The sequence below is a fragment of the Nerophis lumbriciformis genome, linkage group LG28 (genome assembly GCF_033978685.3).
Source record: "Nerophis lumbriciformis linkage group LG28, RoL_Nlum_v2.1, whole genome shotgun sequence".
In the NCBI taxonomy this organism is placed as follows: Eukaryota; Metazoa; Chordata; class Actinopteri; order Syngnathiformes; family Syngnathidae; genus Nerophis; species Nerophis lumbriciformis.
Genome location: NC_084575.2, coordinates 11703577 through 11728568, shown reverse-complemented (window position 1 = coordinate 11728568; position 24992 = coordinate 11703577). Strand labels below are relative to the sequence as shown.

Sequence of the window (24992 nt, the reverse complement as noted above, 5' to 3'; positions counted from 1 at the left end):
TGATTAAAACAAATACAAGGTTTGACAGCACAAATAATTATAATTTCTATTTCAAGACAATAGACTGTGCTTATGAACATTTTAAGACTATTTTCCTCTTTTGCACACAAGCACTGAACGCTTAAGACTAATAATTAGTAGAGACTAAAAAAACAGTTTTCTTGAGTTTATTTTCTGTAAACAGACAAGAAGTTTTGTATAAACTGTACAATATTTAACATACTGAAGCAACATCTCACAAGCAAAAAAAAACAAAAGTAAAACAAAAAAGGTTTGACTCATACTGTGCATATGTACAATATATAATTTATATTTACTATCTGAAGTTCACATGCCTCAATTTTGAGATTTCTATTGTTGTTTGGGTCAAAGTGAACAGAAGAACAGAATGAGGAAACATCAAAATGTACGGTTTTAAATCCAATCTGTGCCTCCAAAGCTCATCATTCACTCAAGCTCAGTGAAGCGGGCAAACATGGCTTTACGGACCGCATCTTTGTACGTGTCCGATGCAGACAGCGTGTAGTTGCTGCCTTTGGTGCCCAGACCAGCGCCTTTGGTTCTCAGCTGGGCCTTTAAGTGGAGAATAGAATGGAATGAGTTTCAGCATGCATTACACCCTAACTAAATGAATGGAGTAAACAATATGTTAATTGGTTACATAACTGAAAGTGGTGAATTCCTTACAATAAAGTAGGAATTATTAATCATAAATGTAATATTTTTATAGCTAGAGCATAAAAACACTTTACGACCTTCTAAATAGTTTAACGATATATTCCTTTAAACATGAGCATTCACCTTTGCACTTTTTTATCGATTTAATCCAATATAGTAATGCTGCCTGAGGCTAAACCAATCAGTGAGCACAATACTAAACGGGGCGCTCTGATTGGTTTCGTCTCATCTAGTGGCCAATACCAATATAGTATTTATATTTTTACTTCATTTAACCATTTTTAAACTTTGAAACGTGATGTGGCTGTAAAAGAATACCTCAATAGGAGCAGTGATTCCCTGCTGGTTGCGACCAAGGCCTTTACCCTCCTTCCAGCCCATAGCCTGCAGCATTTTGTTGCCAATATTGTCACTGTTTAGGCCATCTTTGGTGGGCTGCTCATAGTTCCTGCACAAAAAGGAAGAGACAGATTGGACATTTAATGATTTAAGTATGTTGTGCAATCTTCCAATTCCAAGATACCCACACAGCTGGTGTTGGTTGGGCGTATTTCTTTTTTTTGGCGACAGGAGGTTCAGGGATGCCATATTTCTCTCTTCTCTCAGCTGCTCTGTCTCTGTACTTCAACTACACACACACAAGTATTAGAAAGCAAGCACAAATGATTAAATATACCATTAACAACAGAATTAATATTGAATCAAACCTCTGATTCCCTTCGCTCTAACTCCTCCAGCTCCGATTCACTCAGTCTGGCTCGACGCATGACCTCCAGGTTTTTCTAAAGATGGAATAAAGGACTTCTGGCATGAACAGAAAGTTGAGGCTTTCATAAAGCTAGGAGTAATGTTGTGACACTGGTTACCTTGTGCAGGTCGGACAGTTGCTGATGTCGGATTAAACCTTCTTTGTTGGGGAACTGCCTCCTGCACAACAAGCAGGCCAGTTTTTTCCAATCCGTCATCTTGTCCAGGCCTCCGTCTGCCCCCTCAGCTGCCTCCTCAGGGTCGCTGTCTCCGCTGTAGGCTGCCACTAAGCCAGACTGATACAACAGATTGACTAACGCTATATGACTCATTGGACATTCCGCAGTCTAATCAGGGAGGAACGCATACCTTGGAGGCGTTGCCAGAACTCGTGGGTACTTCCTCTTCGGGTACATTCATCATCTCTGGCACGATTCTCTCTAGAACTCCAGCTTGCTGAAGATGTAATGAATTTAGATCAATAATTGACGTACGATTGAATGCAACAGACTTTACCTTCTTCTCAAAAATTGTGAAGCAAGCATCAGCAGCTGCTGCCTCCCTCCTTTCCTCTTGGCTGATTGGTTGGAAGCTGCTCCTGAAGTTATCCTTTTGCTTATTAAGACTCTTAGCCCAGCGCTCCATGTCCTTAGCAATCTGGGGGGAGAACAGCACAAAGTAAAAAATAAAGCAAAGTAAATAAGGAAATTAATTTCACTAATATTTGACTTTGCATGTTACCTGCTGGGCAGTTTTACTTTTAGGCTTTTCTTTCTTCTCCTTTCCTTCTCGAGCTTCTTTTGCGCTTGCGGAATTTTGTGCAGCATTTATGTCCGCCGAGGCGGGAACATACGTCTGTTTTTCACTGTCCCAGTATAGATACTGCTGAGTCTGAGAGTTGTAGTAATACTAAGGAGGAAACAAAGTGTGTCATCACATGCACAACCTGGAATAAAGTGTGCTACTTACTTGTGTATTTGGGTCGTAGTACAGGCCAGTCTGAGGGTCATAATAGTAACCAGAGGACTCATCATAATGATAAGTGGACGTGTCCGGGACACCTGGACAATTACAACAGAAATATCACTGTAAATTCTGCACTAAGCCATTTTCCTCCACTTTTAACACTGCAGCTTATAAAACAATGTGGCTAATTTAAGGATTTTTTCTTCACTGACGGCCATAATGCAAATAGTTTTCATAAAACACACTGAAATAGTGTGGTATTGTTTGTGCTATGGTGCCATCTTTTGGACATATTTGCTTACTGCAGGTGAGCTGGGTGAACCTTTATGGTGTTTCCTGCTGTTTAAAGCTTTGAACCGGAAATAAAAGTACCGTTCGGTCTTCTAATCATCCAGAGCATTTCTACTTGTACGGATTGCTCATTCATCATTCCAGCCAACGTTTGTAAGAGGAATAATAAAACTAAAACAATTCTTACTAACTACTAACTAAACCATCCCAGGGGCAGCACGGTGGAAGAGGGGTTAGTGCGTCTGCCTCACAATACGAAGTTGCTGAGTAGTCTGGGGTTCAATCCCAGGCTCCGGATCTTTCTGTGTGGAGTTTGCATGTTCTCCCCGTGACTGCGTGGGTTCCCTCCGGGTACTCCGGCTTCCCCCCACCTCCAAAGACATGCACCTGGGGATAGGTTGATTGGCAACACTAAATTGGCCCTAGTGTGTGAATGTGAGTGTGAATGTTGTCTGTCTATCAGTGTTGGCCCTGCGATGAGGTGGCGACTTGTCCAGGGTGTACCCAGCCTTCCGCCCGATTGTAGCTGACCCCAAAAGGGAATAAGCGGTAGAAAATGGATGGATGGATGGATAAACCGTCCCATGTGTGATGTCTGGAGTAGTGTTTTCATATTTGTACTTGCTATCGTAATGTAATGAAGATAGTGTCATTAGCATTAGCTAACATGCTAGCACATTTACAAGTTAAAAACTTACATTGATTGGCATTCTGTTTGTATTGTTCCAATTTCACAAATTCATCAGTAAATCCACCAAAATGTCACAGTAGAATTCATCGAATCTGTTTAGCTGTGGAGAGCTAGCATCCGCAACTAGTGGGTCCATGACGATGACATCTGTTTTCTTTGATCAGCGGTTTTACTGACATGTTACAGACACCGTTCGGAAACAATTGAGATATGTAAATATTAGGGGTATAACGGTTTATATACACACTGTAGGTAAATATATAATGTAGAAACAGACACGATCATAACAAAATGTAATATGTTCAATATTTACCGTATTTGGTCATTTAAAGTTCTTCAGCGAATTTATTTACGTTATCAACGGAATCCCAGTCAACATCCTTTGTTTTAACTTTATTGAAGTGCGCATGCAAGTGAGGTTGAAGCCACATTGGGGCATGTGCGCGTTTACACTTGAGTCGGATAAAAATCACATTTTACTTGCAGTGCTATAACAGTCAGCTGGAAAAAAACATGATGTAAAAAAAAAAAAAAGTCAGATTTGGGCCACTTTGGCCTGCAGTGTAAACATAGTCTATTTTTTCTTTCACAAAGACAGTATATTGTGTCCGTTTATATTACTTATTTAAAAAAACCTTGGTTGAAAGATTTCAGTGGAAATGTATAAATACTTTGGAAGCACATTCAAAATACCACAATAATGAAAACCATGATCATTTTGGTGACAGTAACAGTTTCCATAGCAACGCATATCCAACTTCTGGCAAAAATGAGTGTTCCTACTTTCGGAAACAAACGCGAGTGTGTTCTAATCATGGCAGACTTGGTAATAGAAAACAAAGACAACCATTTTTGGACAAAAGAGGATTCACAACCTTATCTTTTTTTAACCTGAATAAGCGGAGGATGAACTGCTGCTGAGCATGAAGATAGGGTAAAACGTTAGAGCAAACGAAAGCAGAAAGAGGGAAGCTTTGAGCCAAGCTACGCTGAAATAAAATAATTTGCTTACCCAAATCAACTGGAAACGTCCCCCGCAAAACAGTTCCTCAGTGTTCGCTCTTACAACAACATTGCTACAGCTTGGTTATTATACAGGTTACGGAACCTAGGCCTGGGCGATATGGCCGAGAACTATATCACAAAATATGTTGTATATATATTGATCGGTATAGATAGTTATTGATACTTTTTATGACTAATTTAAGGCTGCCAATAAATAGAGTAAAACAAAGAGTGCTATTTATCAAATATGTCCGGTTGTATCCTGTATATATAAGATGACAGCAACTAAATTGACACAAGTTGGCGGCCTTGTCATTCCGACCCAAAAGCAGAGCTTAGCCGACCCATTGTTGGGTAAAGTGAAGGGTGTTACCCCTGCCGAAAATATGGGTCCTGGAGAGAACATCCCCCGTGTGCTACTTGACTATGGTCTGGAACTGGGAGGTGGGAGCTGTACAGCAGGAAAGGTGTAACACTCGGTAGTTGACACTGTTACATGATTGGCTGTTAGCGTGTCCCTCCCATTGCTTAGTGACACTTAATGTTTCCTGTTCGCTGGGTTCCCAAAGCACAAGTGACTTCATGAAACAAATTTTGCTTCATAATTTCTGGTTTCTTCTGAACCCAAAAATATAAATATATATCGAATATTTTGTCAAACGCATTTTATATTGATATCAAGTATGTGTCTATCGCGATATATATTGATATTGTATTATCGGCTCAGCCCTAGCGGAACGAGAATCAAGTATTGTTGGCAGTTTTGGGAAGCCTTTTTAAGTGATTTATAGGCAGAATGAATTGCTCCCATTAGCTGCATTGATACCGATTATGACAAGTTAGAATGCAAAAAAAACCAAAAACAAACCTTTTGTCTTCTCGTCTTTCGTAAGGATTGTTGAAAATAGGCAAAATTTAAAAAAAAAGTGCAGTTCCCCTTTGAATATGCTAGTAATTAGAGGGGTTCATACCAATCATGGCGTCTGTAGCTTGTCCAACGGTTGTAGCTGAACTGGCAGCTGTCGTCGTGGTAACAGGGACAGCTTGGGCACCAGGTAGAAGTCCAGCCTGGGATTTTACCTCCAACTGTTGGCAAAGTGGCAAAGCCTGTAGCACATATTACAGTATTTGACGCATGGAACTCTTCATTTCTTTAGTAAACACAAACAACCACAGCAGGATTTTGAAAACAAAGCAGCATAATGAAAAAAGTACCTGGAGGGCAGGTTGGGCAATTATATGAGGTTGGTAGACTTGGACAGTCGGTGAGAGAACTACGCCAGCTGCAGTCGGAACAACGTTCATACCCGGAGCAGCTAAAATTGTACATACAAAATTATTTTATTTATTAGCCATTCCATGTTTCTCGCTGCTAATTGGTTCCAGACCCGATAAGTGAGTTTCAACAGAAGTAAGAACTATCAATTACCGTATTTTCCGCACTATAAGGCGCACCTAAAAACCACAAATTTTCTCAAAAGCTGACAGTGCGCCTTATAACCCGGTGCGCTTTATTACGATTCATTTTCATAAAGTTTCGATCTCGCAACTTCGGTAAACAGCCGCCATCTTTTTTCCCGGTAGAACAGGAAGCGCTTCTTCTTCTACGCAAGCAACCGCCAAGGTAAGCACCCGCCCCCATAGAACAGGAAGCGCTTCTTCTTCTACTGTAAGCTACCACCCGCCCCCGGAAGAAAAAGAAGGGCGCGGATATTTCGTTTCATTTCCTTTGTGTGTTTACATCTGTAAAGACCAGACTACAAAATGGCTCCTACTAAGCGACACGCTTATAACGCAGAATTTAAACTTAAGGCAATAAGTCATGCCGAAGAACACGGAAATAGAGCAGCAGCAAGAGAATATAACATAAATGAATCAATGGTGCGTAGGTGGAGGAAGCAAGAAGATGACCTGCGCCAGGTAAAGAAGACAAAACAGAGTTTCCGAGGGAACAAAGCAAGATGGCAACTGTTGGAGGACGAACTCGAACAGTGGGTTGTTGAGCAGAGAGCAGCAAGCAGAAGTGTCAGCACCATCACTATTCGAATGAAGGCAACAACGCTAGCAAGCGAACTTCACCTGGATGATTTTAAAGGTGGTGCTTCTTGGTGTTTCCGGTTTATGAAAAGACGCAATCTCTCCATCCGCACACGGACCACTATTTCACAGCAACTGCCTAACGACTTTAAAGAAAAGCTGGCTACTTTCCGTGCATATTGTAAAAACAAGATAGCTGAAAAAAAGATCCGGCCAGAGAACATTATCAACATGGACGAGGTTCCACTGACTTTTGATATTCCTGTGAACCGCACTGTTGATACAACGGGAGCACGTACGGTGAATATTCGCACCACAGGGAATGAGAAGTCGTCCTTCACTGTGGTTCTAGCTTGCCATGCTAATGGCCAGAAACTTCCTCCCATGGTGATATTCAAAAGGAAGACCTTGCCAAAAGAGACCTTTCCAGCCGGCGTCATCATAAAAGCTAACTCGAAGGGATGGATGGATGAAGAAAAGATGAGCGAGTGGTTAAGGGAAGTTTACGCGAAGAGGCCGGGTGGCTTTTTTCACACAGCTCCGTCCATGTTGATATACGACTCTATGCGCGCCCACATCACAGATGGTGTCAAAAAACAAGTGAAGCACACAAATACAACACTCGCCGTCATTCCGGGTGGATTAACCAAAGAACTCCAACCGCTGGATATTGGTGTCAACAGGGCATTCAAATCACGACTGCGAACGGCGTGGGAACAATGGATGACCGAAGGCGAACACACCTTCACTAAGACAGGCAGACAGCGCCGGACGACATACGCCAACATTTGCCAGTGGATCGTAAATGCCTGGGCAGATATTTCGGTCACAACTGTGGTCCGAGCTTTCCGGAAGGCAGGATTCACAGAACTACTGGACAACAGCGACACTGACTCCGATGACTTCGACGAGACGGAACCGGCCATTTTGGATCCCACGCTTGCGCAACTTTTCAATTCGGACACCGAAGACGAAGAATTCGAAGGATTTACGAATGAAGAATAACTTCAGAAAGTGAGCGCTATGTTTATTTTGTGTGTTGTGACATTAACGTTCGAGCAACATTATGTTGCTATTGCTCTACACCATTTTGAATTTTACTATGTTTGTGATTGCACATTTGCGTACATTTTGGGACAGAGTTGTTAGAACGCTGGTTTTCAATATATTATTAAAGTTTGACTGAACTATCTGACTGTTTTTTTGACATTCCCTTTAGCGCAGCGTAGGCGCGGCTTATAATCCGGGGCGGCTTATTGGTGGACAAAGTTATGAAATATGCAATTCATTGAAGGTGCGGCTAATAATCCGGTGCGCCTTATAGTGCGGAAAATACGGTAAGCAAATATTTTCATAGCTAAGAGCATAAAAACCTGTTTCCAACTTTCTAAATAAGGTTTGACGTTATTAAAGCCCTCTGGACTATCCCAGTTAGTATTACCGTATTTAATTAAAATGTTTGAAAAACCATGATTTGATAACCACACTTTGATAAACTTATAGATCGACTAGGGTTAGCTTGCTAGCAAGCTTAAATGCTTAAATACCTTTCCCCATTAAGAAACGTAATTCCCCAATCTATTTTGTATAAACACATTGCTGTCTGAACAACTATGATATTTAAGACTGTGCTGTCTTTTGAAAAAAAAAAAAACACTTAACACTCAAATAAAAATATGTCTCTTAAGAATCCGGAACAATATGGCCCCGTTTACACTGCACACCAAATCTGATTTTTTTTGTCCTCAAGTGACACAGATCTGATTTATTCTGCCAGTCTAAACACTCTTAAGTGCTTCTAATCTGATCTTTTTCCATCAGATTCAGACCACATCAGGAGGTAGTCCTGAATGTAATCTTTTCAAATGTGACTGCAGTCTAAATGCCATGTGACTTGAATGTGGCCTGAATGCGATGTTTTTTTAAATCAGCTTTGGGCACGTCACTCATGTGCGCTGAAAAGACGCAGGCGCCAGCGGAAATGGATATTTAATCAGAACATCCGGCTTTGGTTTTTATTTAAGTAGACCAAGTTTTTGGTGGATCACTTGTCAACTGAGCGGAAATAATAGGCTAAAAGTAATATATGAATATATATTTTGCTTCCGGAGAAATAGCGATAGTTGAAAGACCGGAATTGATGCGGTGACGGATTTGCTTACATGTGAGTTGAAAAATAAAGCTCCCGAATATCCACGCTGATGCCAGTGTCTCCTCTACTTAACAGCCATAAAAAGATCACAACCCTTTCAAATATATTACACTATATACATCCTTACATACATTACTTTAATTTACGTTCACTTAAAAAAAACTCATTTTTACGGTGTTACAACTTATTTTATTTTGTAGTAAAAGGGACTTTCTCCCAGTCAACTTCCTTTGTTTTCACTTTATCGAAGTGCGCATGCAAATGAGGTTGAGGCCACATTGGGGCATGTGCACGTTTACACTGGAGTCGGACAAAAATCTCAATTTACTTGCAGTGTTAACAGTCAGCTGGAAAAAAATCTGATGTAAAAAAAATCCGGTTTGGGCCACTTTGGCCTGCAGTGTAAACGTATTCTGTTTCTTTCACAAAGACAGTATATTGTGTCCGTTTATATTACTTATTTAAAAAAACCTTGGTTGAAAGATTTCGGTGGAAATGTATAAATACTTCGGAAGCACATTCAATAATACCACGATAATGATAACCATGATCATTTTGGTGACAGTAACAGTGATATGACATTTTCATATGGTTATATCCCTATACTTTAATACATAAAACATGATGCATAGTAGTAGACACACACAAAGTTCTTTAACAACCACAAACGTAAAAATACTGCTACTTGTTCAATAAGGATTAAAGGGGATTTTTTAAAAATCTTTTACAATCATTATGAGAGACCAGAAGACAAAAGGTTTTTCTCTCTCGCTTTCTAACATAAAAATAGGCTCGTTCTTAGTGACTGGCAATGTAGCAAATGGGAGCATTCAATTTTACCACTAAATCACTTTAAAAATGAATTATAAAAACAAAGAATACTTAATTTACGTTCCGTAACCTGTATAATAACCAAACTGTAGCAACATTGTTATTGTAAGAGCGAACACTGAAAAACTCTTTCTAGCGTACTAACACATTGGCGTGCTATGGTATTAGCCATAGAAGCTAACTACAGCAAGAGATAAGCTACCTTCTACTTCAGCACAAAACGCGTTTGAGTTTGCTCTGCACAACACAATGCAATAACACACCAATCTGTACTAACTGAAAAACATGAACAATAATATTACAGTATCTGTAAAGTATTGGCCAACATTACATGTTTTGTTTGTACACAGCTAGCCAGACAGCGTATGTACTGTAGTTGTAATAACCCGCATGACGTGCTGTGTGTATCATGATCAATATAAAGTGACTCACTCGATGGACAGTTGTCTGTTTGGTCCAGCTGGACGGGGAAGTTTTTTCCGGTTAATTATGGGTCAACACTCAATTTCTGTCGAAATAGCTTTGCTTCAAGTTCTACATTTTGCAGCTTCAATTCACTTTCACCTCACTCTGTCGGCTTCCGTCTGCTCCAACGTCTCAATCTTCCTTCATACCGGCTTCTAGAAGCAGTAGTTCATCCTCCATAAATTCAGATTTAACAAAATAAGGTTTAGAATCCATCCATCCATCCATTTTCTACCGCTTATTCCCTTTGGGGTCGCTGGAGCCTATCTCAGCTACAATCGGGCGGAAGGCGGGGTACACCCTGGACAAGTCGCCATCTCATCACAGGGCCAACACAGATAGACAACATTCACACTCACATTCACACACTAGGGCCAATTTAGTGTTGCCAATCAACTTATCCCCAGGTGCATGTCTTTGGAGGTGGGAGGAAGCCGGAATACCCGGAGGGAACCCACGCAGTGACGGGGAGAACATGCAAACTCCACACAGAAAGATCCCGAGGCCGGGATTGAACTCACGACTACTCAGGACCTTCGTATTGTGAGGCAGACGCACTAACCCCTCTTCCACCGTGCTGCCCAGGTTTAGAATCCATTTGTCCATAAAAAGTTATCTCCGTTGTTTGTTAACAAATCTGCCAAGCTTAAAACACACTCGCGTGTTTGTATCCAGAAAAGGTTGTTGCCAGAAGTCAGACATGCGCTGCTATAGAAACCGTAAATAAATGCGCCGAAAAATTTGTTCCAGCAATGATTAAAATGACCAAAATAGGGTAAAAATTGTACATATTACATATTGTTATGAAGGTGTCTGTTACTACATTATATATAGACTTGCAGTGTATATATAAAACAATAAGAGGGTTTAAAGTTGTTTTAGAGGGCTTTGAAGGCGACAACGATGACTCCCATTAGCCGTATCTTCCAAGCGAATATCATCTTTAAAATCCCATGTGTTCTTGTCTCTCATAATGACTGAATAGGCAATTATTTTTAGGTGCAGTTTCCCTTTAAGAAGGGCTGTGCAATACAGTACATATGTTATTTTAAATTAATTTTTTAAGATTGAAAATGTTTAATTTAGACCATAAACATGTAACGTTAAGGTAAATGTATATTTTTGACTCATAAGAGGCCATAGTCAAACTTGAAACAGCGAGGAACTTGATAGGATTTTAGATATGTATTTAGAAAAAATGCTATAAAGTGAAGTTGCACAATTCTACCAGACCACTGTAATGCATGTAAGCTGTGACTGAATGTTATGTTAACCTTTATATTTAGTATTGAACTAATGTTACAAATTGAATATGTTCAACATTTTGTACCTCCAAGAAGTCCATTTTCCTGCGAGGTGCTGGCTCCTGCAGCTTGATAGAAAGCCTGAAACGATGCAACAAAGTAAGTGGAATACATTGATTTTGATTGAAGTTTACAATATGAACGAGAATGTGGAAAACACAACTCGGGCTTTTCATATTTAATGTCTCTTAATGGCCACTAGATGGAGCCATGGATACTAATTTGCTGAACTGCAGTTTAGAGTCTTTTTATGTCCTACCAACCTGCGACATTAGAGGGAATCCTTCCTGCAAGTGGCTGTACTCTGACTCTCCGCTCGGCTGGGGCTAAGGAGGCAACAACAGCAAAGACTGTAGCTGAAAACTGGAAATAAAAAAAAAAATCTGATTTGTGACAAACAGTTCCTACCTGACTTGAGGACCACTGAGCAGCAGCAATTGCTGTGCTAGCAACAGAAAAGGCACTGACACGATTACCATCAGGCAGTAAAAGGTCCCTAGTGAAAATCAAAGGACAATTATTGTACACGGACCAATTATGTTAAATGAATAAAGGCGTTTAGGCGGTTACACACTTTCTAGCACTCTTAGCATAGTCTACACCAATTGTCTTCCCGTCCAGTTTTAGTGGAGGCTGCAGTCCTTGCAAGATGCTGAGCAGCTGAGTGGCCTCCTGCGTTACAAATATATGTATTACACACCAATGGTGTAGACATTTAACATGTTTAATCAATGTAAATATATTTTTTACCAGAGGAGAAGACAGCTGAACGAAAGCAAAGCCTCGGTTATGTCCGGTCTGTTTGACCTTGATGAGGCGAATGTTGTTGGGTGAAAGAATGGCATATGGCGCCAGGGCAGTCATGATGGCTTCCACGGTGCTAAGAGGAGCAATATTTCTCAGGATGATCGCTGTGAATGACAACGAGCAAGTGAAAAACGTTGCCATATAAGGCCTAGATGAGGTGGTGCAATTGAAGTCCTTACTGTCACCACAGTAGTCTCCGCTGAGTTGTGTTTCAGGAACATCATTACTGCTGTTTGTATCTTCTGTTGAGAGGACAGACAACGTGCATAAACTTAAATTTTAGGGCAGTCAACAAAAGCAACCATAGCTAAAACCCTTTCATGAGCCCTATCAAGGTTTGCAATTAAAACGTTGAGTGCATGCTCTTTAAAGACTGGGCTTTCTGTCTAGCTTACAGGCTTTTACAACTCAACAAAATCAAAACACTGATCTGCATCCCAACACTTTGCCTCAGACTGCTTGGATGCTGGGAGTCGGTGGCCTCCTGATGATTTAACTACTTACCAACTTTGGTTGCTCCACACCTGAAGCACTTCAGCCGCCTCCGGAAATTGTACAGGCCACACTGCAAGTAACCGTTCACATCATTTTTATTATACACCTGCTTAAAGCCCGGAACAGTGCTGCCTGAGACAAGTTGCAGTCTACATTGATGCAGCACATCTCGGTTACCCGAGACACCACCTAACCCAGAGGTCGGCAACCTTTACCATTCAAAGAGCCATTTTGACCCGTTTCACAAAATAAAGAAAACAATGGGAGCCACAAAACTCTTTTGAAATTTAAAATGAAATAACACTGCATACAAAAGGTTTTTTTTGCTTTGTGCTTGTATAAACCAGGGGTCTCAAACACGCGGCCCGCACCTTAATATGAAAATGTAATGTTAGTGCGGCCCGCGAGTTTTATATGAATGCCGCTTGACAGCTTCACACTTGCCAAGCCCCCCAATTTTTCCGGGAGACTCTCGAATTTCAGAGCAACTATTCTCTCGCATGTCTGCTGATTTTCACCCAAACAACATTAATAAGGGCGTGCTATGATGGCACTGCCTTTAGCTTGTCAGCACAGTCACATGTTGTATGCGGCCTCTGCTTACACACGTAAGTGACTGCAAGTCATACTTGGTCCACAGCCATACAGGTTCCACTGAGGGTTGTGATATAAACGACTTTAACACTCTTACTAATATGCGCCACACTGTGAACCCACACCAAACAAGAATGACAAACCCATTTCAGGAGAACATTCGCACTATAACACAACATAAACACAACAGAACAAATACCCAGAATCCCATGCATCCCTAACTCTTCCGGGCTACATTATACACTCCCGCTACCACCAAATCCCCCCCTCCGTGCGTCGGGTGAGGCGGCCGGGGTGTATAATGTAGCCCGGAAGAGTTAGGGATGCATGGGATTCTGGGTATTTGTTCTGTTGTGTTTATGATGTGTTACAGTGCGGATGTTCTCCCGAAATGTGTTTGTCATTCTTGTTTGGTGTGGGTTCACAGTGTGGCGCATATTACTAAGAGTGTTAAACTTGTTTATATCACAACCCTCAGTGTAACCTGTATGGCTGTTGACCAAGTATGCCTTGCAGTCACTTACGTGTGTGACCGGGCCAGCACGCAGATAGCATGGTGTAAAAGCGAACGCGACGACATTTTATAGAGGACGTTAAAGGCAGTGCCATCACGGCACACCCTCAATATTATTGTCCGGGTGAAACTCGGAGAATGTTTCAAAATCAGAGAATGTTTGTCCCGGGAGATTTCCGGGAGAGGCACTGAAATCCGGAAACCTCCCGGAAAAATCGGGGGGGGGGGGGGGGGGGGGTGTCAGCAAGTATGCAGCTGAGCCGCATCAGAGTGATCAAAGAGCCGCGGGTTGCCGACCCCTGACCTAACCGCTACCATTTATCCAAATCCAAACTCAAGCTAACATGAATGCAGCTATTCAAGAATTGCTGAGCTACTTGAAAGCAGGAGCGTGTGGCAGTTAACGGAAGAAAAACAAGAGTATTAACTTACAGTATTGCAGAGCCAGTCTCCATAGTTGTGTCTGGGATGACAGTAGTGCATGTCCACATTTTTCCTTTGGATGACGAGTCGTTTCTGAAAGAGGAATAGAGGTGTTACCTGAGTATTTGTGGCACGTTTTGATCTCAACTCAGAGTAAGCATCTTGGAAGGGGAGAGAAGGGGGGTGAGGGACCCCCAGCACGTATCCTTTGTGCTAAAGACAGACATGTGATGTATGTGATGTGTAAGAGGGTGCTTTAAGTGTTTGGGACCCAAGTGCCCAGACTGAGCTGGAGCAAAGTGTGTAATGTGACCCTAAAAGACAATTCTGACTGCTCTCTGCAAAACCATACATGAGCTTGCCACAAAAATGTTGGAGATGACTATAGTAAAAAAAGGAAGATGAAAAATCGCTCTATGGCCTTTAGAAAAATGTTGATAACATCCTGATCATGTGTTAACTGTGTTTTATACATTTGTATTAAAGGAAATTGCCTTATTATTGCTAATGTTACTAATATAACAATAAACATACTTATCCAAAACAACCATCATAGAACAGTAGGGGTGTAACGATTTTTTTTTACAACGATTCAATTCGATTCGATATTCGTGGTTGCCGATATGATTCAGAGACAATCTCATTTTTTATAACGATACGATTCGAAACGATCCAGAGAGTTGAAATCCATTCAGCAACCTTTTAGAAAAAAAAATGTAATCAACAACCAGTGTGACTGGGAAAATAATACTAGTTACTGGAGATAAAGTTTCCTATACTCCTGTTATTTCTTGTAAGGTAATTATGTATAAATGAACTATGATACAAACAAGCAAGTAACCAATTAATGGCCAATGCATTCACATCTTATTTTCAACACTCAAGCACCTCAATAAAGTACAGTAACCAACATTTTAACAATAGATGTACATGCTAAATAAAGTTTCCCCTAGCCCTAGTGTCCTGTTGATGTCTGCTACCCGTCGATATCAAACAGCATCTGTTCTTCGCCCAGGCGTCGCCGATGACAGACAACACCGTGGGCGGAAGCATGTATGTCCCCTCATCCCCAGAGGTGGGAATCTTTGGGCACCTTACTATTCTATTAAAAATCGATATTTGATGCATCTTTAATTTATGTATATTGATGCAGTTTTGCATTTATTTTCGTTTCACTAAATAAGCAACTTTTAAAAACGGTGCATTTGTAATGAGAAACCGTTAAATTAATTCCGGTCACATTTAATAAATCAATGGAAATGTGTGAAAAACTGGAACAGAGGTGCCTGCAGTCAGCCACATTTTAGAACGGTCTACATGACTATTAACAATAAATTGCTTAGACGTTTACTAATCGATTTTATTATCGACCATGTCCGACATACAATGCATCTAAAAATCAATCATTTCCCCCACCTCTCCTTATCCCTGCGGTTTCCCTAATTTCCATAACCTCTTTCATCCATCTCTTTTATTTCTTTCTCATTAAATGATTTCTCCTTGGTTGAAACATGCGTAATCTGTGTCACACTTTGTTGTTGTGTTCCGTAAGCAGGTGCATTGCCTCTGTTGCTCCCTTGTCACTCCCTTTTTCTACTATTACTAAAATCAATCGATTCACTTTAAAAATGATCATGGATTCTTCCGGAAGGCAAACTTGCCGAGCACCAATCAATATTCTTGATATTTAGGATATAAATCGATATATCAATGTAGCGATCAATCGTTACACCCCTATAGAACAGGCACAAACATTTTCTACTTTGTGGCAAAGAATCTACTGGTTTAAAGCATTTTGGTTGCCTTTAGGGTTATTTTCCCTAAATCTCCAAGATTAAAACTAGACTTGGCGATTGTGAAGCAACCTGATTGGTCTCCATCCATCGGGTAGCATCTTGCAAGTGATAAAAGTCCACGAAGGCGAAACCACGGCTTATACCTAGAGACAGCATTCAAATATAGACGGGAGGCGTGTTAGTTAAGAGTCCATGGGCATATCATTAAAACTGTTCCACAAACTGCTTCACGACCCAGGCCTTGTTTGTTTAACAACAGGCCACTCCTTAAGTTTTACCATAGCAAAAAAAAAAAGAAAGGAAAAAAGGAATACCACTGATACCAATGTTCACGCCAGGCTAACTAATACACTGTGGGCCAATGGCTCTTGTAACTTACCTTCACAGGAGTCATAATGAACGGTACTGATCACACTTAAAACCATTTTATGTTGTTTAAAAACTATTCTGACCATGTTGCTATGGGAAAATGGGTCTGAACGGAAGCAGATTTGCCCTATGGTCAAAGACTAAGGGAAAGGCAGGGTTCGTCATGTATCCCATTCTCACCTGTCTTCTTTTTCATCAGTCTGACATCGGCAGGCTGCGGACCCTCCAGCTGATCGATGGCGAAACAGATCTAATCGACAGAAAGATCATTACAAAAGGCCTCTGGCCACACACAACAGGCTGCTACAAGATACATACATCTTCTTCCGTGGTGAAAGTAGAAAGACCCCATAGCATGATGGTCTTGCTTTTCTTCTCATCGTCACCTTCTCTTCTGTAATCCTGATCGAGGTAGTCCCCATCAGAGTGGTACCCATCTTCGGATCTATCGCTGTTACGTCTTTTCCGTTCTCTCGGCTGAAATACAAAACACATCAATGTATCACCTTAGATCGAGTTGTTAAACGACTGGAATAACAAAAATTAAAGAATAAAGAAAAGAAGTTTCGAGGCATAATCACCTCTGGACTATCTCTGGATCCACGACGGTCTCCCTCATTGCGATCGCCTCGCCTCTCATCCGACCAGCGGCGGTCACGCTCTTGATCCCTCTCTCGTCTGTCCCGCCAATCGGAACCATCACGAGGCTGGTCGGAGCCATACCTGCCGCTACGTTCAGATCGACTTATCCTATTTAAAGAGGCATTAAAAGCAAAATTAATGAATGTTAGAACTACCACCATATATCCTTCATCAGGCTAGACATTATCATGGATTAGTTAGTGCTAGCTAGAGACATCATTATAGAATATAGATAATTAAGAACATAACCAGATTGAATCTGTGTAGCTAGTCTTTAACTCCTTACAGAAATGGAACAACAACTCTGCTTCTTAACACACCTCAAAGCCAGAGGTGGGTAGAGGTCGCAGCGATACATTTACTTCAGTAACTTTTTGGATAATCTGTACTTGTCAGACTAGTTTATTACAACATACTTTTGAGCATTATTGTCAAGAGAAAACGCTACTTTTACTTTGTTAAATAAAATGTCATTCTGATCACTACATTTATCCATCCATCCATTTATTTTCTACTGCTTATAACTCTTGTTTATTGACATCATAATTATTTATAAGCTATTGATTACCACTTGCACAGACGTACAGTATTAATTTGCCTTGTCAGCGGGCATTGTCACATGACTCTTGTTTCACCAATCCAACGTACCGTAAGCACTGGTGACAAATGACTCCATTTCGTCAAATTGACCCTGGCATACTACATTATTTGCAGATGAAGAACAGGCCGGGGATGGGATGTTTATAACAAGCACAAAGTACAGATATACAGGTAAAAGCCAGTAAATTAGAATATTTTGAAAAACTTGATTTATTTCAGTAATTGCATTCAAAAGGTGTAACTTGCACATTATATTTATTCATTGCACACAGACTGATGCATTCAAATGTTTATTTCATTTAATTTTGATGATTTGAAGTGGCAACAAATGAAAATCCAAAATTCCGTGTGTCACAAAATTAGAATATTACTTAAGGCTAATACAAAAAAGGTATTTTTAGAAATGTTGGCCAACTGAAAAGTATGAAAATGAAAAATATGAGCATGTACAATACTCAATACTTGGTTGGAGCTCCTTTTGCCTCAATTACTGCGTTAATGCGGCGTGGCATGGAGTCGATGAGTTTCTGGCACTGCTCAGGTGTTATGAGAGCCCAGGTTGCTCTGATAGTGGCCTTCAACTCTTCTGCGTTTTTGGGTCTGGCATTCTGCATCTTCCTTTTCACAATACCCCACAGATTTTCTATGGGGCTAAGGTCAGGGGAGTTGGCGGGCCAATTTAGAACAGAAATACCATGGTCCGTAAACCAGGCACGGGTAGATTTTGCGCTGTGTGCAGGCGCCAAGTCCTGTTGGAACTTGAAATCTCCATCTCCATAGAGCAGGTCAGCAGCAGGAAGCATGAAGTGCTCTAAAACTTGCTGGTAGACGGCTGCGTTGACCCTGGATCTCAGGAAACAGAGTGGACCGACACCAGCAGATGACATGGCACCCCAAACCATCACCCAACCATGCAAATTTTGCATTTCCTTTGGAAATCGAGGTCCCAGAGTCTGGAGGAAGACAGGAGAGGCACAGGATCCACGTTGCCTGAAGTCTAGTGTAAAGTTTCCACCATCAGTGATGGTTTGGGGTGCCATGTCATCTGCTGGTGTCGGTCCACTCTGTTTCCTGAGATCCAGGGTCAACGCAGCAGTCTACCAGCAAGTTTTAGAGCACTTCATGCTTCCTGCTGCTGACCTGCTCTATGGAGATGGAGATTTCAAGTTCCAACAGGACTTGGCGCCTGCACACAGCGCAAAATCTACCCGTGCCTGGTTTACGGACCATGGTATTTCTGTTCTAAATTGGCCCGCCAACTCCCCTGACCTTAGCCCCATAGAAAATCTGTGGGGTATTGTGAAAAGGAAGATGCAGAATGCCAGACCCAAAAACGCAGAAGAGTTGAAGGCCACTATCAGAGCAACCTGGGCTCTCATAACACCTGAGCAGTGCCAGTAACTCATCGACTCCATGCCACGCCGCATTAACGCAGTAATTGAGGCAAAAGGAGCTCCAACCAAGTATTGAGTATTGTACATGCTCATATTTTTCATTTTCATACTTTTCAGTTGGCCAACATTTCTAAAAATCCCTTTTTTGTATTAGCCTTAAGTAATATTCTAATTTTGTGACACACGGAATTTTGGATTTTCATTTGTTGCCACTTCAAATCATCAAAATTAAATGAAATAAACATTTGAATGCATCAGTCTGTGTGCAATGAATAAATATAATGTACAAGTTACACCTTTTGAATGCAATTACTGAAATAAATCAAGTTTTTCAAAATATTCTAATTTACTGGCTTTTACCTGTAGAAGCTGAAATAGGTCAATGTTTTTGAAGTATATGATAAAAATAAAATACCTACTTGTTTTGTAAGTGTCTGAATGTTCTCAAAGAAGACATTGTGACATTACGCCAGCATATGCCAGCAGATGGTGGAGAGAACTGGTGAACAGAAACTTCCTAACAGACGTATTTTGACGCTAAAACTTTTTATAAATACAATTAATTATTACAGAGTAAAAATATGTGTATGATTCGTTAGTCAATAAACAACAATAAATAGTGGTAGCTCACAAGACTTTCAGACAGGATAGACCTAATTAGTTCACATCATCCGCAACATCGTATTTCATATCTGATTTAGTGATGAAGGAAGTAAACTTCCACATACATCAATTTAGACGTTATTGACATGTAAATTGGGGTCAAATTGTGTATAAACTATGCAGTTTGTATAAACAGTAAATAGTCAAACAATTCACTAAAATAGCAATATTTCTGTATGTCTTTAATGATCACAATAACCACAAGTGTCATTTACGTTAAAACCTGGGAGGTTATCTGTTAGATCCAGGGCTTGAAAGTTACTAGCGCTACCTTATTAGCATGTAGCATTCTCTTCTACTGTAGTCACATACCCACATTGCTAAACAAGCTAAAAGAACAAAAATCGCCCCTTAGCGTACAAGACGCACAGTGCTTATGGCCAACAGTCGCATTAGAGATAAAGCATGGAAACTAAAACTTCACATGTAGGTGTGAAAATAGAAGAAACTTAATTATTTGACAAATCAGACTAATTCAGTGCATGAAAACGTTCTGATTGTACAAAGTGACATGACGTCAGATAAAAAAGCACAACTTTCTAATGAATACTTACAAACTGGGAAAAATAACTTACAAACTGTGAAAAATAACATCTATATCTTGCGCTGTCATTTTCAAATGTTCACATTTCAGTCAACAAGAATTAAAATTCCAACTAAAGAAAATATGTTGCATGATTTTTATTTTTTACACACGCACGCACATACAGGGATCGAATTTAACCACGGCAATTGCCGCGACAGCCCTCTCATTTGCTGTAATGCCCTAAATAATTTACCAACATTTGCGGCAACAGCTTGCGTGACCGCCCTCGACTTTTTATGTGTTATTGGACAAGGGATATATTGATCAACGGCATAATGATAATTAGCAGTTGAATTTCAGACGGTAACAGTCTTCTTAATGAATTACCGAAAATCCTAAATTTATTGATGCATTTAAGGCAACACGAAGTCAGACACATGCGCACTATCGTCGTTTTACTTAATATTAATGGTGTTTTAACAACGTTGATCTTGCTCCAGTGATATCCCCTCGGAGTATAGTTAATCAACAGCAATACATGTCACGCTAAAGGTGGCCATATAAACAACGCCAACACTGTCATAAAGGTGCCATATAGTGAGACCACACTAAAAAACAATGACAAAAACATTTCAGGAGAATATTTGCACCGCAACACAACATAAACACAACATAACACATTCCCAGAATTCCTTGCAGCTCCAACTCTTCCGGGACGCTACAGTCATTTTTCCTCGCTTCCCGCCATGTGTTTAAGAGCGCACTGCTGTGTTTAGATGGAGACAGGTGTGGACAATATTGGAAACACTTGTCCCCACACTAAAAGTATACAGTGAAGGAGAAAAACTATATGATGTCGCTTTCATTTTGACAATACAGCGTCCATCAGCTGCTGTGACAGAGTTAATGAGGTGAGGAAACATGCTGTCAATCCTGTTTTTTTGTTGCTGGCCAAACTATTGTACTGAACCACAAGGGGGCGTTAGAGAAGAACACATCTTGTTTATTAGACGTCATCTTCATTAGCCAAACTGCTTTGTGTTTTATTTTGATATCAAAAAGTAAAGATAAGGGTGTAACGGTACGTGTATTTGGATTGAACCGTTTCGGTTCGGAGGTGTACCGAACGAGTTTCCACACGGACATATTAAGTAGCGCACCGCACGTTGTGTAAACAATGCACACCGAGGCACAACACACGGCATGCTAGCAGCGACCGGGCTACGACAACATGTAAAAGTCAAGAGCTGGAAGACCCTCCTGCCTCGTTAAGATCTCCCGTTTGGGAACACTTCAGCCTCGCGGTGCGATAAAACAATGGAGGACGAGAGGCGGACAAAGCAAAAGCAGTTTACCGACATTGTTCAGCAGCGGTAGAGTATGCTTCTGGCAACACGCCAAACATGCTAACCCATTTTGAAGCGGCACCACCCCCAAGTGAACATCGCTTCAACGAAGAGAACAACGAAGCCTCTCCTCGGCGAGTCAGGCAGGGCTAAAGCAATAACAAATGTTTTTATAGCAGCAGATTTAAGACCATATTGCATTAAAAACTAGATTTTGACTCACTTCTATGGTGTAAGAACAATGAGCCCATATATCCTCTTACTGCCAAGTTAGCCAGGCACTACCTCACCATACCTGCTACCTCCGTGCCATTGTAACTGCAAGCAGGTCTGCTCTTTCTGCAGAAAATGTGGATAAACTGATTTTTCTGGCAAAAAACATGAAGATTGAGTTAAAGTCACCAGGGTTAAAGGCTGGGGGGGGGGGGGAAGAAAAGTTAATCTGAGGCTGAGTTGACTTGAAACGGTTTAATGTTGCACTTTTTGTATGTAGAAGAAAAGTTTTGTCATTTTATTTCATCTGAGCAACAACTTGAGGCAGTTTAATGTTGATTAACGTGAACCCCGACTTAAACAAGTTGAAAAACGTATTCGGGTGTTACCATTTAGTGGTCAATTGTACGGAATATGTACTGTACTGTGCAATCTACTAATAATAGTCTCAATCAATCAATCAAAAAAATCACTTTATATGTAGAAAGGTTTTGTTAAGAAACCATTCTGAGCCTTATCTTCTTTAGTTTTTATTTGACATATGTTGACCACATTAACCCTGGCAATCGACCCTGTGTGTCGTTATTATCCTTATCATTCATGACTGCCTGCTGTTGCACTGATCAGCCTAGTGGTGGCTCACATCCATCAAACACAGAGCTACCGTATTTTTCGGACTATAAGTCAACGTTTTTTTCAGTTTGGCCGTGGGTGCGACGTATACTCCGGAGCGACTTATGTGTGAAATTATTAACATATTACCGTAAAATATAAAATAATATTATTTATCTCATTCGCGTGAGCGACGAAGAAAATGTCCGCAATCGTCACACACACGTCAGCAATCATCACACACACGCCAACCAATAAGAATTCGGCAGGGGCGGGTCATGGCAGAAGTGCATTGTGGGTTTTGGAATGCTAACTGCTATATGCTATACGCTACTGCCGGAGCTATTAAAATAGATCACAGCAACATTGGCGGTAACTTATAAAAACTGAGAAGGACTGAACTAAAATGGCACCGAAAAGGAAATCATATACTGCAGATTACAAGCTGGACGTAGTGAAATATGCACCAAAAAACGGCGATCGAGCAGCAGAAAGAATGGACGCTAGCGGCGCATACCAGGAGCGACACCGTGGAGGAAGATTTCATCGGATTTAGCGATCGGGAGTGACAGATTGTTTGGTAAACGTTTAGCATGTTCTATATGTTATAGTTATTTGAATGACTCTTGCCATGGTGTGTTGCGTTAACATACCAGGCACGTTTTATGCGTCATATAACGTACACTTATTCAGCCTGTTGTTCACTATTCTTTATTTATTTTAAATTGCCTTTCTAATGTCTATTCTTGGTGTTGGATTTGATCAAATAAATGTCCCCCAAAAATGCGACTTATACTCCAGTGCGACGTATATGGTTTTTTTCTTCTTTATTGTGCATTTTCGGCCGGTGCGACGTATACTCCGGAGCGACTTATAGTCCGAAAAATACGGTATTTCTATTTTTGGGCAGAATTACTATAGTGTTCCCAATGTTAAAAGGATACATTCATTGTTTACAAATTTGGTAAATAAATAACCAAATAAATTTATATTTTGTTGTTTTCTTACTGTACCAAAAATGAACCGAACCGTGACCTCTAAACCGAGGTACGTACCGAACCAAAATGTTTGTGTACCGTTACACCCTTATGTAAACACCATGTTTTTTCATGTCACAAAGGTATTACTTTAAAAACCATTTGACACATCATTTTGTTAATGTTTTATTGTGTGTAGTTAATTCCTATACGACATATTTATGCTCAAACTCTTAATGGATCTGTCCCAATACAGCATCTACATGTACATAACTTAAAAAATACATTTAAAAAAATACTTCCTTCTAACAAAAAAGTAAAAATTGAGATAAAGGCATCATTAAATGACAAAAAGCTGACGAGTTTATATTAATAATGAATAAAAATAAACTGTATATGTATGCATGCATGCATGATTTGGAGCCCCTGCCTGGAAAGAAAATCATTTTTGCCTTGGTGCCCTCCTTTAAGGTAACACTTGCCTTGACCTTAAAAAGTAAAAATTCGACGCCTGAATCACTTTTTGATTTTTTTTTTAAGGAATAATGACTCTTACTTCTGTAGTTAATTCAATGACTATATTTTACTTGAGTCATATTACTCAAAAGTAATACTCTTCCTTGAGTGCAATTTTTGGCTACTCTACCCTCATCTGCACCACCTACCCTGCTTTATTACTCATCTATCGATTACATTTTTGTATAGTACATACAATGCAGCGAAGTAAAATGAAAAAGCATTAGTTATACGTTACAAAATTGCAGGGATTGGTAAGTGTTTACTTTATATGTTTATATCAGTATGTACGGCTGCGCGAATCGTCTGCTCTCAATGACGACAACTAACTGACATGGCGGCCGACAGCACTTGCACTCACCTCTTGTCCGCTCCCATTTCTCCCATTCACAACCTCTGGAAAACAACCATACACCATTAAAAATATTAATAATCGCCACGTAATTAAATGTACTAACTCAAAGGCAAATTGCAGCAACTAATAAATTCAAAGGTTGTGGTTGGGCTAAACAACCGCTAAAATGTCCTCTTTTGCGAGTCATTTCACAAGCATTCTAGGTAAAAAAGGACATATACATTGACATGTAAGGATTCCATTTCGAAGTAAAATAACTCACCAGCACTGTTTGTTTGTCGTAGCTATTCTATGTGAATGCTTAAACGCAATATTTGCGAAATAGAAGACCACTGGCGGTCAATGACTTGTTCCAACAAAACGACACCTTCTTCTTCCCAAGATGCATTGGGGTTTACCACTGCCTTATACGCTTGCGCAGTTATACCCCGATTTTGACTTAGAGGCGCTACTCGGGCTTTACGTCGGTCATCCAACCGACACGTGTGCTATGATTTAAATTTGATGTATGGTCATTGTAAGATAACAAACAACAACAAACATTCTTAAAAATGTGTCTTAGGTTGTTGGAGACATAAAAGGTTCGCTGCTGTCCGAAATAGTACGCTATTATCTCCTGAAAATATTATCCGGGGCAAAGCACCTCCGGATTCCATTTGGCAACAGTGATTTCTCTCGAACTATTCAGGTGCCCTTTTTTTATACACTTCACAAATTATTATTTTATTTAACATGTTTTAAGCCATATAATTCATGTTGGCAACTTCATAAAATCACTATTGACAACACTCCTAATACATTTTTTACATGTGAAAGACTTCAGGGGAGGCACCACAGCTTGAGAAAGATCAAGAAAACCACTTTCAAACTTATACTCTTCCATCTTCAGTTATGTCAGTAGCAAAATTAACAGTTTTTTTGGTGGTTAACAGTCTTGATTCTAGTGTTCTGCTCACTACACTGTTGTGGTAGATCAGTTTTCA

General features: G+C 40.3%; 1 protein-coding gene across 2 annotated transcripts; it reads right to left on the bottom strand.

Moving 5' to 3' along the window:
- Nucleotides 1–151: 151 nt before the first annotated feature.
- Nucleotides 152–24418, bottom strand: rbm5 (RNA binding motif protein 5). Of its 2 annotated transcripts, none has more exons than XM_061923604.1 (25): nucleotides 24272–24418; nucleotides 24016–24050; nucleotides 16747–16915; nucleotides 16484–16642; nucleotides 16346–16415; nucleotides 15866–15939; nucleotides 14010–14093; nucleotides 12479–12539; nucleotides 12154–12216; nucleotides 11918–12078; nucleotides 11742–11839; nucleotides 11576–11663; nucleotides 11431–11493; nucleotides 11194–11248; nucleotides 5594–5694; nucleotides 5350–5485; nucleotides 2395–2486; nucleotides 2167–2334; nucleotides 1942–2082; nucleotides 1795–1881; nucleotides 1545–1721; nucleotides 1386–1460; nucleotides 1206–1306; nucleotides 997–1126; nucleotides 152–573 (listed from the first exon to the last, which is right to left on the bottom strand). In XM_061923604.1, exons 2-25 carry the CDS (start codon nucleotides 24039–24041, stop codon nucleotides 448–450), a joined length of 2505 nt encoding a protein of 834 aa, XP_061779588.1. In that variant the 5' UTR covers nucleotides 24042–24050; nucleotides 24272–24418; the 3' UTR covers nucleotides 152–447. The 2 variants fall into 2 exon arrangements, with proteins under 2 accessions (XP_061779588.1, XP_061779589.1); XM_061923605.1 differs by having other exon boundaries at nucleotides 5350–5464; nucleotides 24272–24417.
- Between the last annotated feature and the right edge of the window lie 574 nt (nucleotides 24419–24992).

What these genes read in the sequence shown, in the direction of transcription:
- rbm5 (XM_061923604.1), bottom strand. Translation starts at nt 24,041, where the DNA reads ATGGGAGAAATGGGAGCGGACAAGAG. An exon ending in TATGCTAAGAGTGCTAGAAA is followed by an intron (nt 11,664 to 11,741) that starts GTGTGTAACCGC and finishes GATTTTCACTAG; the next exon opens with GGACCTTTTACTGCCTGATG. An exon ending in TAGAGCGAAGGGAATCAGAG is followed by an intron (nt 1,307 to 1,385) that starts GTTTGATTCAAT and finishes GTGTGTGTGTAG; the next exon opens with TTGAAGTACAGAGACAGAGC.